The sequence below is a fragment of the Cryptomeria japonica genome, chromosome 6 (genome assembly GCF_030272615.1).
Source record: "Cryptomeria japonica chromosome 6, Sugi_1.0, whole genome shotgun sequence".
Classification (NCBI taxonomy): domain Eukaryota; kingdom Viridiplantae; phylum Streptophyta; class Pinopsida; order Cupressales; family Cupressaceae; genus Cryptomeria; species Cryptomeria japonica.
The window spans coordinates 656,650,099-656,668,445 of record NC_081410.1 but is presented as its reverse complement, the minus strand read 5'-3'; the positions used below and the strand labels follow the sequence as shown (position 1 = coordinate 656,668,445).

Sequence of the window (18,347 nt, the reverse complement as noted above, 5' to 3'; positions counted from 1 at the left end):
CTGATTTTTCTGGGTCTGATATGAATTTCCAGATGATGCATAACTCTAGTGGCAATTAGATGAGCAATGTAGAAGACCATGTGATGATGAAACAAACTCAAATCTGTACCCCAACAAGTCTGAGATTTCTGTAGATAACTGTAAGGTCTGAAACACAATGCTGATTGCAATTTGGTGATGCCAAACTCTCCAAAATCTCCTCCAAACACCAGCACAAGTTAGCAATGAAATACGAACAAACTCTTGCTCAAACAAATCTAAACCTGCTGCAATCACTGTTCATGTCACTGTAGCAGCACTGTTCCCAAACCGTTGGTGAGTCCCCAATCCCAATGTGGGATTAAAATCACTTTTATTTTATATGATTTTATTATCATTTTTTATATTTTTATTTTATAACTTAAAGTAACTTTTTCTCACCAAATAATAATATAAGATCCCATAAAATAATATTCCACCTTTTTATTTCTCCACCGATAGAAATTAATGACACGGCCAGCATATCATCCCTTACATCTCCTAATTAGCCTATCAGGATGACGTGAAATAGGCTAATCAACTCGTGTGTGGTCACTAAGGAGAAAGGGACATTTCACATTACAGATTTACACTTAATGGATGGTGAGCAAAACCCAATGGAATAAATTTATAACACCATGAATAGAACAAAAGGCCATCCAAAACTATAACTAGGGTAACGCAGTTATAGATATTAGCAACATGCTTCTCCGATAGCTATCAGTCAAAAATGTCTACCTATGCATCATAAGGTTAGATTTTGAAATTCTGTAATCTCTGGTTAAGGATTTTGGGTTAGAATTGGAACGGTTGCATTGTTCCTGGTAATCATGTTATTTAAGATATGTGAGCTTGGATTTACTATTTGAATACTTATTTATTAGTGAGTTAGATGTTCAGTCAGAATTATAATAAGCCTTTTATGCGAGTTACTTGCTGGCTCCTTCTATCTGGTTAATACCAGTAGCATGTTTCCACTTAATTCAAACAGTGATGGGCTTATTTTAATATCAGGGCAGGATGAATTCTTTTACTCATAGAATATGGCTGTCCTTCAGATACAGAAGTATAAACTTGGATGATGGTATTGGGAATATAGGTAAACATACTACTAATAGCTTACATATCTGGAGATGGTTTATAAAATTTTGGATGGATCTTTAATTGAAACATGTTATGGGTACCCTACTGAGTTCTGACTTCTATTGATGCCTCCTGTAAAGTAGTATATGCACACAGATGGTATTAGTATTGGTTAGAAACCTCAGTCTGGTCCAAGCTATGGTTGGCTTTGACCCCTTCTTTACATGCTCCTGGGGTATATTGTTCTATCAGGGTCTCTGTTTATATAATGTGCTCTTATCCTTATGGTTCCACATGTTTTCTTTATACGTTATATACTTAGTATATCTTGGATACTCCTAAGATTTTGGATTCTGCCAGATATGGTTACTTTGGATGCACTTCAATATGGTTTTTGAGTATTGATTTTCAGATTTCTAGCAGTGCTGGCACTTGACATATGGACTTTATTTTCATAATTAGCAGCTTCTATTTACATATCTGTTGGTCATCTATTTTTGGTGATAGTCTTTTTACTAAGGATGGCTCAATTTTAATAAACTCAGTTTTGCTTATATGGATAAGATCTGCAGATGGATGCCTCTGTTTATGTGCTGCATTCTCGTCTTTTATGGTTGATATGATATCTAATAGATGGTTTAGTCGTTTGGAAGTTTTTTTTGGCCTCTGCTGTGCAGGAGTTACATATATTGACCTGGGTATTGAGAGCCGGATTTCATGGGAAGGCTGTAGCAAGGAACAATTCTGTACCCTTCCAAGAGGACAATGGGAGCAAGCCATGTTTCCAAGGGCTTCAGTAAATAGAGCTCTGTTTAACTCTGATATATTGTAGCAAGTAGCCAAATTACATTGAAGGGGAAAATCCCTCAAACTTGTATATGTATTACTGTATTGCATTTCCTTTTACGGGTCGCGACCGGAGGTTTTCTCCACCCGACTCTTTCCTACCGGTGCCCCTAGCAAGTCAGGTTGAAATAGGTTTTGAGAATTAATAAATTTTTTGGCTTCAGCCTTTTCCTGATCCAAAAGAAATAAAAAAAAAATATAAGATCCCATAAAATAATATTCCACCTTTTATTTCTCCACCGATAGAAATTAATGACGTGGCCAGCATATCATCCCTTACATCTCCTAATTAGCCTATCAGGATGACGTGAAATAGGCTAATCAACTCCTGTGTGGTCACTAAGGAGAAAGGGACATTTCACATTACAGATTTACACTTCATGGATGGTGAGCAAAACCCAATGGAATAAATTTATAACACCATGAATACAAAAAAGGCCATCCAAAACTATAACTAGGGTAATGCAGGTAGATTTGCCCTTATTTGGAAGATCATTGATCGGAGGTAGAATAGTCAACTTCACAACCAATTCATGCAACAAGGTACTACCTCAACCCCAAGATTTTCTTCTCCAATAGCTTCACAAACACTAATGGGAAGGTTATGGAGGGCCTCTCCATATGCATTGAGAGGATGACACTCAAAGTTGAGGTGAGAGACTTCATCATTTCTAAGTTAAAAAATTATAAGCAAGCTAGGGGTAGGCTCTTTTCTTTGCCATTAGCTATACAAGGAAGATCCACCCAAACCCCAAGTAAAAAAAGTGAATTCTGCTATCTTGCAAATTACAGGAAGAATAATGACTTCAACCTTGTAGGATTCTCAGATGCAGATAATGTTGATTGTGTCAATAGAAAACTGTCAACAACTGGATATTTGATGAATATTGATCAATGGCTGTGATTTGGTATTATGAGAAACATGACATAGTTGTAAATTCAACAGCAGAGTCAGGGCATATAGCAACCTGGCATGCTTCGCGGGAAATTTTTGAAGACTTGCAGAATTCATAGTGGGTAAGCAACATTGCATATAAATAATGATCGTGCAATACAAATAGCAAAAGACCCCATTCTACATACAAAAATAAAACACATAGATGTCAAATATCACCATGTAAGATTATTGGCAACAAAGAAGGTAATTGATCCAGTGTAATGTCCCACAAAAGAAAAGGTTACAAATATTTTCACTAAACTGCTGGACAAGTCAAATTTGAGAAGTTTAGACATCTTCTTGGAGCATGACAACAAATGAGAATTTACATCAGATGCAGGTATAATGGATATTTGGTGCAAAGCCAAGCTAATTTTAGTTTTAGACATTAGAATATATAAATAAGAGTGAGGCAAGTATCTCATTTGAGAAACCCTCACATTTAGAGTTAGGAAATTAGAGAAATAAGAAGAATAAGTCTTTGGAATAGGAGGGATGTGAAAGGTTGGTTTTCTACGGGTTGCCATTCTCATGTGGTGTAATATTTTTTAAATGGATGAACTGCCTATGGACATCCATTGTAATTTCTTCTTCTGATATATAAAGCATGTCACACCGATCAGAGCTTGAGAGACCACCTTCAATTCCTATATCACCAAGGGCCTACTAGAGAATGTTCTTTGGAAAGGTTTCCAGACTGGTAATCTCTGTGGAGTAAAGAGTGGCATCAAAGTATTTCCAAAAGGGATTGAAGACTTTTATGCAGCTGAAAAATAAAAATATTTGATAATATAAAACAATGTGAAAAAAAATAGAAAATACATCACGATTTATACCAAAAAATAGTCATAGAAAATGACAATAAAGCACAACATCGTTTTCATTATTATAGAGGGTCTCCACTGTAGAGATTAGAGTTCCCAATTTGTGCTTTTTGAGTTCCACAATCTACATACAATTCTATTGCACAATGGTTCTTTCCTCACAAAAGCTTGCTTTTTTGCTTTTAATGTCCATACAAATAAAAGATGAAAATTAAATATGACAGAGGAAAGCCTCAGTGGAGCAGTACCTTCCAGGCTTTTGTAAAGATCCTTGTGCAGTCAGGATGAAAGGCAAATCAGAAATTGATTTCCCAACTGTAGAATCCTCCTGAATCAAAAGCTTGAGGTCCCGAATAACCCTCAGCATAACTGCTGGTTGTGAAGAAAACTTGGATAATGTATTGACTATGTGTTCCCTGTAAAATTGCTCCTTTGAAGGTCTTTGAATACCTAGATAATCTCTGAGAATTGCATCTTCTCTTTCTGAGGATGTATGGATAAAACTATCATTTAGCAACTCCTCATCTACTTCATTAGGCTTCAGCCACTTGGTTGATTCTGTCAAGTTCACAAATTGTCTGCTTCCATGGGATTCAAAAATAGGTAGAGCCTTCATGATATCAATTTGCTGGGGATTGACCTGACCAATGGAAAACCACTTTGACTGACACAGAAAACTCCGAAGTTCACGTAGCTCCCCCTCTGATACAGTTGTAAAATGTCCTTTTAAATTTGGTATACCAGCAGCCGATGCCAGTAAGGCATTTAAGACACCTGTTGCAGTTGCATTCTGAACATACTCTTCTAACCCTGCGTGATCTATTGGTAGGTCACTCCTCAACATGAAACATCCAGTTTTCTTCAATAAAGAACACATATTCTCACTCCATCCATCATCTTTGATCACATTAGAATTCCTTACAAGTTGGAGAAGGTGCCCATCCCTTGCTGGCAGAAGAGGCCACTTTGAAAAGACGGTTAAGTCTGGACATGTTGATTTAAAGTAATTCCAAAGTAAGCCCATCCATGCCAAGCTTGGTTGTCCTTGATAGCCAGGAGTCCATAACACTGATTTTCTACCCTCCCAATCTGCAGGGAGAATTTTAGGCATAAGTTCTTTCAACAAGGGCGATGTAAGTAAACAAAGATCTGTGCCACCATTGGAGGCAATTCTTTGTAGTTTGCTGAATATTTGTGCATCAATGGCACGATCAATAAGTAAATATGGCACTGCATCTTTAAGTAGATCATATTCATTTTGGCTGGTCACATAGAGATTTTCACCTTGTCCAGATTTAGCAAATGTGGTGAATAAGCCTGTAGCGAGGGGCAGCAAGGGTAGACCATGCAATTTATCAGATATCAAAGGATCATCAACATCATCCAAACAATATTTCAAAGTTACAAGCATTGCTTCTCTCTGTTTGAAACCACGTTTGCGCCGAATTAACAGAGTTCGAAGCAAATGTGGCGTGAGATATCGCAAGGAAGGGCAAAACTCTCGAAACCTATCCACCACTGATTTAGGTGCATTTATCAAAGTTAAACCTGCCTCTGCTAATGCATTACCAAGTTCGATGGCCTCTGCAAAGGAATAATCAGGAAAAACAGCTTGTTTTGCACAAATCCACTGCCCACCTCTAGCATTTGTGTAAAGAACACAAATCTCTAGATCAGTGATGCTAACATAAACCTTCTGCATCAAAGATGCCCATGGTTCTCTTGTAGTTGCAGTGGGCCAAAACGAGTAATATGTGCTACATGGACCAATTTCGCTAGCAACATTAGCAAGTAAGCGTGCATATGCTGGAGCTGCAGCATCTTCAAGAAGACAGCGATTCCAATCAGACCTGAGCTTCCCCCCTCCTGCCATATCATCACCAAACCATATATCCCTACGATTTGACGACAGTTCAAAGTAGCCATTAATATGAACAGGAAGACCTGTGTTGACAGGCAAGGGTAAAAAACAAAATGCACGACCCTCAAGTGCATTGTCAGCAAGAGTTGCTTCACCTTTTACCTCCTTCTCCAGTCCCGTATGCAACTTGGCAGCTACACCGGCCCATGGAATGAAACTACGTTCTCTGTTTTCCGGAGAGAGAGACTTAACTTTAGCATGTCCACCCCCCAAACATTCACTCACGATCCACAGATCTGACTTTTCAGTAGTATCACTTGAAGTCATCATAACTTTTGCACAACTCCAAGGTAACTGTGTTTCTGGTGTCTTCTGCAATTTTTGAAAGAATTTCTCTTTGTCCATGCCAGCCTTGCAATCACCATAAATAAAATCAAACATCACATTTGCTGGACTAGGTTGGTTCTCCAATACGTCAACAGGAAGCCTAGACACACGATGCAGTAGCACCATTTCATGATTGGATCCATCCTTCACATATACTGAAATGTTCATTACATTTCGCAAAAAAAGCAAGGCCTCGCCTGCATTTGTGTAGAAGGATGAGAAAAGTGATAAAACATCCTCGGGTCTATAACTTTCTTTCTTGATTTGGCTGCAAGCAGATGTGCTGGAAGTCCTTAATGGAAAGCGAAAGAGAGTGCCAGGGAAAGGATTTTGTAAGTCACATCCAAAGTGCATATATGGAGAAAATTGATCAGGAAATTGTTCCAATATGCCTCTGCCAACAAAGCTGATCCTCAACCCAGGATGGGATGGAGTAATCCCTGGAAGATGAGAGGCATGTGGATCAAACATCACAATGTTTTCTCCAGAAACAAATCCAGGAATATCTGTAAAATGATACACAGAGTTGAACCCAAGTCCAAACCTTCCAATAGCAAATGGCTTTTCAAGTTTACTGTCTTGCCCAATGCGTGAAATGGCATAAAGATCTTGAGCTGTAAAGACAGAATTATTGTAACAATATAAGGCTGGCCCCTGCCAATCTGCCATTTGTGGAGAAAGAATGGATGAAGTCCCATACTGAGTTTTATCCAAAAGAAAGCAAACTTCAGAAGCTCCTGCATCATCTGCATTTTGTACAAGTTCAAATAAAATTCCAGGACCATCTGCATACATTTCAACTATATGCTTCAGCCTAGTTGTTAAGGCCTCATGTTGACCGAAGGCCTCTGCTGCCCCATACAGGCCCAAGTTCATGGAATCGGCACTCTCTGCAAGCAACAATCTACGAAGCGAATAGACACCAAGCCTCTCTGCAACATCATTTGATATATTGCCATGAACAAATTTGGGAACCTTTTTGTTTGCTGTCAAAGCAACAGGCGATATGCTCCCTGAGTTACCCCATTCATTAGAGGTAGATAACCAAGGAGCATCATTGAAGGCAAGTTCTGTCACAGGCATAAGAATAGATGAAACATCAGGAATGTAGCATGCTATTTGTTTGTCATGAAACTTAGCATCAGCCAAATATTGCACAATTAGGGTTGCTGCCCTAAGTTCATGTGCATTCAAAGGACTGCCTTTCTTATTTGCAGCCATTTGAGAAAGCACCATAGCAAAATCTCTGGGACTTAAAGATTCTCGCACACCTAGATCCATAAATAGATCTTTAAAGACGGCTAAATCAACAGGAATAACACGCACATATGGAGCTAAATGAAGAGGTCCATATAGAACCACCTCATCAACTTTTGCAAATCCATCTCCCACCCAAACCCACCGACTGCCTTCTAAAATGGCTTTTACAATATCCATTTCATCTGTACCAATCATGGCAGTCAAAACAGAGTATAACCTTGGCATAGCCAAAGCTAACTCCTGCCGAAATATCTGGTCTGCCACAATCTCATGATTTTTTCCAAGCTCAAGAAGCTGAGCAGCAATAATGCTTCCTCCTGGTGAAGAGGACCATCCAAGACAATGCGATAAGGTATTAGAGCGGCATTCCCCATCAAGTATACGCAGGCTTGCAGAAACAAGCCAAATGTCTGTAGGCAAACGAACCAGCTTGGGTGGGGCTACTGTTGTAGAAACTGAAGGCCATGGTAAAAGAGAATACGGGGGATTTACTAACACAGGGCACCAGCAAATTTTTGTAAGATCATTCCAGAATTTTGTCAAATCAATGTATGAATAAGAATCTTGTAAATGAAGTGCTGAAGCCATTTTTGTTAGCATTTTATTTACCATTTTGTTTGCCTCACCAGGACTCTGAGGTAGCCATTTATTTGCATTTAGCTCCAAATAAGAAAGCAGAACTACTCCCCTTGAGTGGGCCTTTGCAGGATCATTATGCACCAATGATTCAATCTGCCGAGCACTCTGTAAGACAGTTTCTGGAGACACTGTAGTTTTTAATTCTAACCCTTGAAGCATGTCTAGGGCTCCTGATTCTCTGAACTTGCCACAAGGAAAGCTATCATGATCCTCTAGAAGGTCATAAAGTTCTTCATTTCGAGGATCATACACACTGTTAGGGCTTCTTAGCCTGCCACTGATAGTGGGAACAAATTCTAAGTTCTTCAATATTTCTCTGATGGTTGAATCTTGTGCACACAGCTGAGGAAGTTCATACAAAATTGAAAGCATCACATCCTCAAGAAGCTGTGGGGAAATCTCACTTATACGATTCAACACCCTACATGCATAGAATGATGCCCTTCCCATTCTTTGAATGCCATAATAACTTGACAATACTTCTTCTTCACTTCCAGATGAACTGTAAAGAAAATCTGAACCTAAAAGGAGCCTGTCCATATGAAGAGGTACCAAAAATTTTTGTGACATCTCCAAATCAGTGAAAAGAGAGGTTTCGCTACTCACATTATCATTGTATACTTCAAAAATAGGCAAATGCTTGCAGATACGGACATGAGATTCAGTCATCTGTCCTCCACTATACCACTTTGGATTGAGGAAATATCTACGGAGTTCACGCCTTTCATTGGCGGTGATATTTTCAAAAAGCATTGCCAGGTGTGACTCTTGCTTCAAAGCTACCTCAAAAATGGCATCCAAAATTCCCACAGCACTTGCATCACGAACATAAAGTGACAGCTGACGATGTTCAATTTCAAAATCTGGATTTAGTATCTGACACCCAACTTTTATCAGAATATCTTTAACTGAATCGGTTAGTGATTGACCATTTATCATTTTTGAGTTCTTGGAACTTCTATAAAGACATCCTGTTGTTGTTGGTAAAATGGGCCAGTCTAAGAAATTTGAAATGTCTTCACAGTGATCTTTAAGATAACACCACAAGAGAGTGACCCAGGCCTGGGTGGGATGATTTTCATCAGTTTCTGGCATCCACTCAATTATCTCCTTGTCTCTCCAATCAGTGGGAAGAATCTGGGACAAAAGGTGAACAAGATGTGTACTATTCAAAAATGTTATATTTGTCTTCGAGGCCCGTGCAATATCTGAAAGCCTGTTATGTAATTTTACAGGGATATTCTTGTCAACCAGCCTATCAGTAAGACTCTCCAAAAGCATGTACTCAGAGTCACTGCAGATGAAATAAGACATAGCTTTTATGCCCTCCTCAAAAACTCCATATCTACCACTAGCTAGGGGAATAAGAGATAAACCCGATGCCATACGTCCAACTTCATCATCAACTAGATCATCCAGGCAGTATTCCAACAACAACAAGCTCCATCCCCTATCTAACAGAGATTTCCTCGTCAATCTCCGCAACATGTTCCGTACCGTAGCAGGGCAAACCATCTTTGGCGTAGTAGCACAATAAGAGAAAAGCATGTCTACAACTCGCTTAGGTAGTTCTACAACAGGCATTCCTAAAAATATAAGAGCATCAACAAGTTCCTTAGACTTTGAAAAGACTTCATCATGAAGAAATGCAGCAGCTGGCAGGATCCACTTTCCACCTTCAACATTTGAATACAGAGATGGAAGCTCCTGAATATTCCTGTAAATTTGTTTCACCAGTGTTTCCCATGGCTCTTCAAAGGGACCACAAGGCCACAATGAATAATATCGCTCACTTGGACCAAGTAGTTTTGAAGCTTTGATCAGCAACTCACTGAAAGCTGGAGCAACAACCTCCTCTAAAAGGCATACATTCCAGTCTGACCGTAGCTTCCCACCTCTGTCCATGTCAGATCCATACCAAATATCACGTCTATTGGAAGAAAGTTCAAAGTAGCCATTTACATGTACTGTCAAACCTGTTTTCACTGGTAAAGGAAGAAAGCAAAATGCACGTCCATCCCTGCAGATGAGATCCTGGTAGACAAATGCATTCTTAATAAGAAAAATTTCAATATTTCTCATGTTTTGTGACTACAAGAAAACACTGATAATGTTTGAGCATTAACAGAAGCAGCTTAAAAGTAGAAATCAATACTGAAGGAAATTTCATTAGCATCCTTAAGTGGACAGGAGTGTTCAAACTTCAAAGTGACATGACAAAGCATACATGTATGTTATACTTTCAGTGAAGGAAGGAATTCCAAGCTTCTTTCAGAGTATAAACATGTTTGGAATTATCATGGCAGGAATATATATATACCAAGAACATACCTATTTAACACACATGACGCTCAATCTAACACTAGAACTGCACTAGGAAAAGACAAGAAACACTAAGTATACTTGGAGACTGACTCTAAAGGATTTTGCCAAAATAATATTTAATGGTGTCTCAAAAGGCAGAACAAGAATAGATGATAATGGTGGTATCCTTATGGATAACCAAGGAAAAGTAAAACTAATCTTGATATTCATAGCAGATCATGGCTTCATAACCAAAAACAATGTCCAATAAGAAGCTGTCACTAGGAGCTAAAGGCTTCCCTGGAGAAAGGCTTCAAAGTTTATGGGTAATCCTTTGAACAAGCACAATAATAATAAAATCAATGCAACTTTGAAGCTAAGCTAGAGAAAACAGATTTATAATTCAATTCTATTAAAATTCCACAATCCATGACAGTAAGGAAACCAGTTTCTGGATTTGATTGTGTGCAATATTTTTAAACATCAACATTTCAGATCACACTCTGTGATCCATCATCAGGTTGAATGAGAATTCAAGGAGATTTATAATTATCAAACTCAATAAAGCTAATGACATGCTTGTTGCAAGGAGGAAGAATTCGATACCAATAAAAAGTGTCATCTTCAAACTTATATGTTCCAGGAATATATACCAAGAGCATACTTGATCAACATTCATGATGCTCAATTTACAACCATGCAACAGCACAAGGCAAAGAATAGAAACATAAACCATAGTTAGAGACTGCATCCAAAGGATTTTGCTAAACTCATACTTAATGGCGCCTTAAAAGGAAAAACAAGGATAGATGGTAATGGCAGTCTCCACATGAACAATCAAGGAAAACTGATCTTGATATTCATAGCAGACTTGGCTTCATAACCAGAAACAGTATCCAATAAGAAGCAAAGTTAGAAAAACCATGTTTACAACCATTAACAAAATAAGGAAATCTATTAAGTCATCATAAGGTGAAAGAATTTGATACCAATAAAGAGTGTCATAGAAGATGGGAATGGTTTTGTATTGACACTGATAGCCTAGAAGAGGGACGAGCATCAAAATGTTTGCTTTCTTTTATAAGGAATCTTAAATTCTTCCACAATACTTCACAATTTGGAGAGTGGGAATGAAAGGATGGAGCACATTACATGCATGGATAAACTATACACTAGTAAAAAACTTGTGTGAAAAAATGATTCACTATGCTAGATACAAGATGACAAGTTTCATGCTTTTTTCTAGTAATCTCATACAAACCAACCCTCTAAAGTCTTCTGTCCTGCCAAACATTGATGAATACCACATAAAACATGAAAATATAAGCATTGGTCTCTTTACCGTCTCATATATCATTAGAATCACAATAGCAATTATTTTATCAGGCAAATTGTTTGTATGATGCGATATACTATATACTCACTGTAAGGCAACCTAAAACTAAATATCATAGAAAAAAAAATTGGGGGTCACTTTTTTAATTTTTCCTTTTTTTTCTTTAAATAAATACTGTATACCATGTTCAGTCCATACAAAAGATTTCAGGCCACCTGGGCAAACATTGTGACAATGTCTCAGATCTGTTATCATCCAATGCCCATGATGATGTATTCACTATTACTCTTTCTTTTGTAATTTGGGATGTAAACACATATCTATAATCTCAATTACACTACAACTGAATGTGACTGACTGCAAATTTCAACATATAATATTCTACAGAATAGAATTGCCAAATCTTCGAAGAAATTTAAGAAGCAAAAACAACCACAATTTTAGACTTGACCCCAACCATTAGAGCCCAAATTGCACAACAAACACAATCTACCATCCAAAATATGGCCTGCTTTTTTCTGTAAAATCAATCAGCAATGGCAATAATAGACATGCTAACTGCATAACAGGTGTAGCATGCCAACAAACAGATACCATCAAAAAAATTCTTAAATTAGTTTGCGTACGCACTCTAAAGGACGATTAATTCAGTCTATTCCAACCATGTGTTTCCACAATCCTCGTATTCTACTGATATAGCACACATCACATCAGTAACTAACGAATATATCCACCATCACTGAGAGGGAGGCAGAAGTCTAATTTGGCATCAAAAGTTTGAAACATTTTTTAAAGCTTAACAAAATAAGTTAGGATATAATAACTACACAAATATAATGCTAGCTACTGACTACAAATCATCCTTGTTACTAATATCTTATCATTAATAAAAATGGAAAAACAACAATTACCTTGCTCACATTACCAGAAATACAGGCAGCCACAGATGCCCATGGTAAGAGATGCAAATCATGCTCCTTTGCAGCATTATTGGCCAGAACTCCAATCCTACTAGATGATGATGCCATTGACTGTACAATCAAGAACGAGTCGACGATTTGTTCATTTTGGGTACCATCAAAAGTTTGCCTTACGAAATCCAATGAGAAAGTGTCTATTTCACTTCCTACATTTTTGTTCAAATTTGACAGCCTACGCAATGCCTGGCGATGCCAAACCACCTCTGAATTAGGTGAGTCCAAGTGACAAGAATACATACGTTCCGGTGTTTGTGCCGAGGCATTCCATACATACATCTCTAATGTTGTTATATTTTTCAGAAAAAGCATTGCAAAGACTGCTTCTGTATACAGCTGAGTAAACAATGCCAGAATATCTTCTTCGGAGTATGATTGCCGTGAAAGTTTACTAACTGCTGCATGTTCCATATTTCTTAAAGGAAAACGAAAAAGGGTTCCTGTATAGGAATTTCTCATATCACAGTCAAAAGTGCAATATGGGGAGAACTGATCTTTGTACAACGAAAGAGCTGCAGAGCTAACATAATCAATACGCTTCCCCGGGTTCGCTGATGAAATATTTGGAAGATATTTTCCCTGTGGATCAAAGAATACTACATATTTGCCACTCACAAAAGATGGCAAGTCTGTCAAATGATACACAGAATTAAACCCAACCCTGAAATCCAAAGTTCAAATATCTGTCAGTATAACATGATTGGTACATTAAAGATACCAAAAGTAAATAAAAATACTGAAATTCCTAGTATAGATATATTAACCATGCAGCCTTTTCATTCCATGATAATCTATATCTAATCAAAGAATAAAACAAGAAATAATTCTCTGCTTACTATAAAGAGACCAACTGCAGAGGTGTAGGATAAAGGATATAGATGAAAATTGAAAATTACATAAATACGAATATCACGGATAGATAAAACCTGGTAAATAGAATCAACATTACATGGAATAAAAGGATCTAGAAATAAGTTCAAAATGTGACCATCACAGAAGACATAAGATCCAAGATAAGGTTATTAAAGCCTTAGCTCTCAATAAATTGTAATCTGGATGACAAATATCACATCATGCATATAAATTCCATTGACGTCACAGACAAAACAGGTGATCAGGGAAGTATTCTCTTTCTTCATTGACCAATAAGCTAGGATGCTACTCTTTCACATCACCAAAAGTACTACCTCATTCACCAAGTTCAAACCTAGGTGGATTATATTCCTCCCTACAGATGTCTCATCATCCACAAAACATTTTTCTGTAACCCATTCTCTTTGGCATTTACAATTATTTTGACCTTTTGCAAAATACTAATATTAACGATATTTGTTTATAGCACCCATATGGTTTAAACAGATGGGGTGGTCCTTCTCTCTAACCACTGTGGCAAATTATAAAAAGGCAGATCAGTGACCTCAATCAAATATGTGGCCTTCTTCTATATGTCATTAAAATTAGTAAAACTATGATCATGATTTAAATAACTCTAAAGGATGGAGAAACTATGTTGACAATGGCAACTTACACTTTGCTAGGGTATTTCAATTAAGTTTATGGGCTCACCTTTTGGTCTGAAACCTACCCCTACCTACCCTTGTATCTCATTGGGCCACATGTCATGATTGTGTGCTCTCATTTCCCTATGGCCTTGCCTTTATAAGCAAGCTCATTTACATTGTATGTAATCAATCCAGTTGGATATTTTTCACCAAAAACAAAACACAAACATTTTTTTTTTTTTTATTAAAAAATTTTATTAAATATTAATAAAGAAAAAAACTTCAAGTTTTTTAATCAAAAATCAATAATGAAGTTTTTTTCTCAAAAATAAAAAATAAAAAATTAATTTTTCTTTATTATTTTTTCAATAAAGTTTTTTTCTTTATGCTTTTTAATAAATGTTTTTATTTTAACTTTTAATTAAGTTTTTTAAAAACAAAATTTTCATGAAATAAGCAAAATTGAGAACACAATTTTTTTTTGTCCACCTACATACTATCTTATAGCGTTCTCCAATCGGCAACCAAGGGGGGGGAAGGCAATTTGCTCCTACATTTTTGTAGGCAACATACCAATCGGAGGCATCTTCATCTACAATCTTCTACATTGAGGGGGGGCTTCTATTAGAATAATTTGTTGTTTCTTTAATGTTCATCTAGTTGTCTTAGTTAGTTTAGGAAAGTTTCCTTTTTTGCATACCGTTAACAATTGTTTCTTTTAGAAACATCCTCTCTTGTGAATTCTATATATAGAGCTTTCGTCTCTATTGTTTAATAACATCGAATATTTTAACATGGTATCAAAGCGGGCCAATGGGATTTCATAAAATTTCGAAAAAATTTGAGAAAAAATTCGTAACCTCTTCTTTTCTAGAATTTTTTCCAAAAATTTGGTTTTTCGATTTTTTATAAATCAGTGAAAATTTTGTTGAAATCTTTGTAGAATTTCGTGGGCTCTTTGGGAGCTATAATTCGATTTTTTTGTGGGTTTGTGGAATTGTGTTCGTGGGCAGTTTGGGTGTTGCATTTGAAGAATGTGAAAGTTTTCTTCTGTTTTTTCGTGCCCATAGATTTCTAATTTCTATTGCAATTGTGGTGTTTTAGATCTGCAACCCACATTTGGATTTTGCATCATGCGGCCTAGGGTTTCAGATCCTTTGTACCTACAATCTAGGGCTTCATGGAGTAGGGCCTTGTTCGATGTCTTCATCTCCCAGCAACAATGCGACTAGGGCACGCAATCTGCCTCTTTGTTTGGTCACCTGGAGATGTTCTGATGGGTTTATAATTTTTTCCCTTAAAAAATTATTGGTGGGGTTTTTATAATTTTTTTTCCCTTGAAAAATTTATGATGGGTTTCAATAAACTTTTTCCCTTAAAAAAATTTGATGGGTTTTAATAATTTTTTCCCTTGAAAATATTTGGGAAGGTTTCAATAACTTTTATCCTTAAAAATTTTTGTTAGGTTTTACCGTTTTTCCTCAAAAACGAAGTTTTGTATTTGATTTGTGTTGGGTTTTTGTCTGTGGGTTTTGATCGGTTTTTCACCTCAAAATCATGTTTGGTCATCTGTAATTCGAGATATTCGTGTGAGATTCTGGGTTTTGTATGATTTTATCCTTAAAAATCACAAGTACAAGTGTTCTTGTTTTAGGGTTTTTACCATTTTTTCCGAAAAAGCAATGCTTTGTAAACTTCAATTTTAGGGTTTGACGGTTTTTTCTTCAAAAATTGTGGCTTCTTGCAGTCTGTTTTGGGGCATCATGCTCAATTTCAAAAGTTTGTGGACGATTTGTGTTATCCAAAAGTTCTCCAGATTTTGGGAGGGTTAGTTGCGAGCTCATCTTAGTGACAGGGTCAATAGCAGGCTCATGTCGCAGAACGTTCTGAGAAGGGAGCAGCCTTCTCTATTTTTCTCTCGATAGTTCGAACGATGACCATTAAGGGAGGATATTAAAATAATGTATTGTTTCTTTAATGGTCATCTAGTTGTCTTAGTTAGTTTAGAAAAATTTCCTTTCATGCATTCCATTAAAGATTGTTTCTTTTAGAAACATCGTCTCTTGTAAATTCTATATATAGAGCTTTCGTATCTACCATTTAATAACATCGAATATTTTAACAGCTTCATGGTCTCTCTTCTTCTCTTATGGAAGGGACTTCTTCCTCACATGAGGTTTTGTTCTTCTCATACATCAATGAGAGCATTGTGTGCTTCATCTCTCTTTCGGGTGGGAGTTTTTTCCCATTGGGTCTTTCTCTCTTTCTCCACTTGTGAGAGATTGCATTGCATTTGTACATGGGTACCTAACATGGCCTAGTAGCCAAGACCCATCTTGTATTGTTAGCTTGAGTCTACATTTCCCTAAGTTGCACTTAAGGGGTGGTGGAGTGTTGGTGTAAATCATGTCTAATAATTACACTTTACTTAAGTTGACTTAGGATAATGCATTCATTGTAGTTTGCATATGAGACACTTAGGGAATTGCACATCTAGGGAAGATGGTTGTAGAAGAAATTCCACCTTTGGTGGTGTTATCTTGTTATCAAATTCCACCTTCGGTGGGTGATCCACCTTTAGTGGAATATTCTATTATTTCTCCTACCTCCCCTTGTATCTCATTGGGCCACATGTCTGATTGTGTGGTCTCATTTCCCTATGGCCTTGCCTTTATAAGCAGGCTCATCTCCATTGTATGGTTTATCCAGTTGATCGATTTTTGCATCTTGATGAGAATACAGTTTGTTCTTGTCTACCTTTGTCTATCTTGTGTTGTGATATTCATTGGGCTCTAGATCTTGGTTATTATTGGCAAACTCTCACAAAACCAAAAGGGTGGAAACACTATGTTGATGACATTAACATTTGTTGGCCCTGTGGTCGAAAGAAGCTTCAGGAATTCCATTCTCATTTAAACTTAGTTCATTTTATCTCTTTTACTTAAGAGATGGAATCCAATAACCAACTCCCCTGCCTTGACATTCTTCTCACTAGAAAACCAGATGGAACCTTAGCTCATAGTGTTTATCATAAAGCCCCCCATACTGACTTATACCTCCACTCTTCACCTCACCACCATACTGCCCAAAAGATTAGTGTCCTTAAAACTCTAGCAACGAGAGCCTTCATGATTTGTGATGCAGAAAACATTGACAAAGAGATTACCCGCCTCATCCATGTCTTCACTTTAAATGGGTACAATAGGAAGTGCATCCGTAGGAACATCAAGCAAGCCAAGTCTAGGACCAATCCCCCTATTTTTGCCCCTCCATCCGGCCCCATTGTCATCCTTCCTTATATTGAAGGTCTTTCCAATAAGATCACCAAAATCTTGTTTAAAACAGGCATTCGTTGCTCCTTCAAACCCTTTTGCACTCTTAGGAATCATATCCCTTCTCTCAAAGACCCCATTGACCGTCTTCTTAACCCTGGTGTTTACAAAGTGATCCATTCTTGTGGCACTCCCTATATAGGTGAGACAGGTCATTCTGTTAGCACCAAGATCAAAGAACATTGGGCAGACATCAAACACGAGCATATCCTCAAATCTGCCCTTTCTGAGCACTCCTCTAAAATCAAACACCACATCCCCTTAGAAGAAGCCCAAATCTTAGCCAAAGAAGATAACTTCTTAAATAGTAATCATCTTAAGAAACCTACCCCCTACTCTAGCTCTCCTTTAATCCGTTGTGTTTCCTTTTGGTCTTCCTCATTGTCCTCTTCCTTCCCTTTGGCCTTCCTCGTTGTCCTCTTCCTTCCTTCCTTTCCCTTCAATTTCTTCCATATTACTCTTCCTTTTCTCTCGTCTTTCTTTTAATTTGTGTGTTGCTTGGCTTTGTTTCTTTTCGTCCTTTTTTTATTTTTTGTTTATTTTAGTTGGTTTTTTATTTTCATTTTTTTACATTTTTTATTCTTTTCTCCTTTCTCTTATATCTAGTTTGTTTTACTATGTTAGTCTCCCCTAGTGTTAGTTTTTTTTTTTTCCTTCATTTTTGGTTTTTATGTGTTTTGGTAAAAAAAAGTTATCTAATTTGTTAGTTTTTTCAAATTTTTAGTTCTTTCTTGTTATTAGCTTTTGTTCCTCTCTTTTGGTTTATTTTTCTATATTTTCTTCCACTCTAGATTTTTAATTTCCTTGTGTTCATAATCCTTGTCTATTTCTCATGTTTATTGATTTTCATTTTGGCTTTTGTTTTTTATCTTTTTTTTCTACGTTTAATGCATCTCTTTCCAATGACATTTATACTAATTTATATTTTATGTTCCATCATATATTTTATTCCTTTCGTTATAATTAATTTATTATTCTATTCTTTGTCTCTCGTCTTTTTTATATTTATATCCAATCGAACTCCTAACTCTTAGGTTCTTG

At 36.9% G+C, this 18,347-nt stretch overlaps 1 protein-coding gene across 4 annotated transcripts in view; it reads right to left on the bottom strand.

Moving 5' to 3' along the window:
• Positions 1 to 18,347, bottom strand: part of LOC131033191 (uncharacterized) — a 164,830-nt gene that overhangs the window by 102,321 nt on the left and 44,162 nt on the right. For 3 of the 4 annotated variants that reach the window (XR_009103573.2, XR_009103574.2, XM_057964335.2), the window contains exons 2-3: positions 12,407 to 13,133; positions 3,957 to 9,889 (exon numbers count right to left, since the gene is read on the bottom strand). Coding sequence is in view for 2 of the 4 variants with exons in the window: in XM_057964335.2 (XP_057820318.2) it covers positions 3,957 to 9,889; positions 12,407 to 13,133 (6,660 nt within the window). In the remaining 2 variants the exon portion in view is untranslated. Of the gene's footprint in view, positions 1 to 3,956; positions 9,890 to 12,406; positions 13,134 to 18,347 lie in introns of those variants that run through there. The other variant, XM_057964336.2, reaches the window with a different exon arrangement.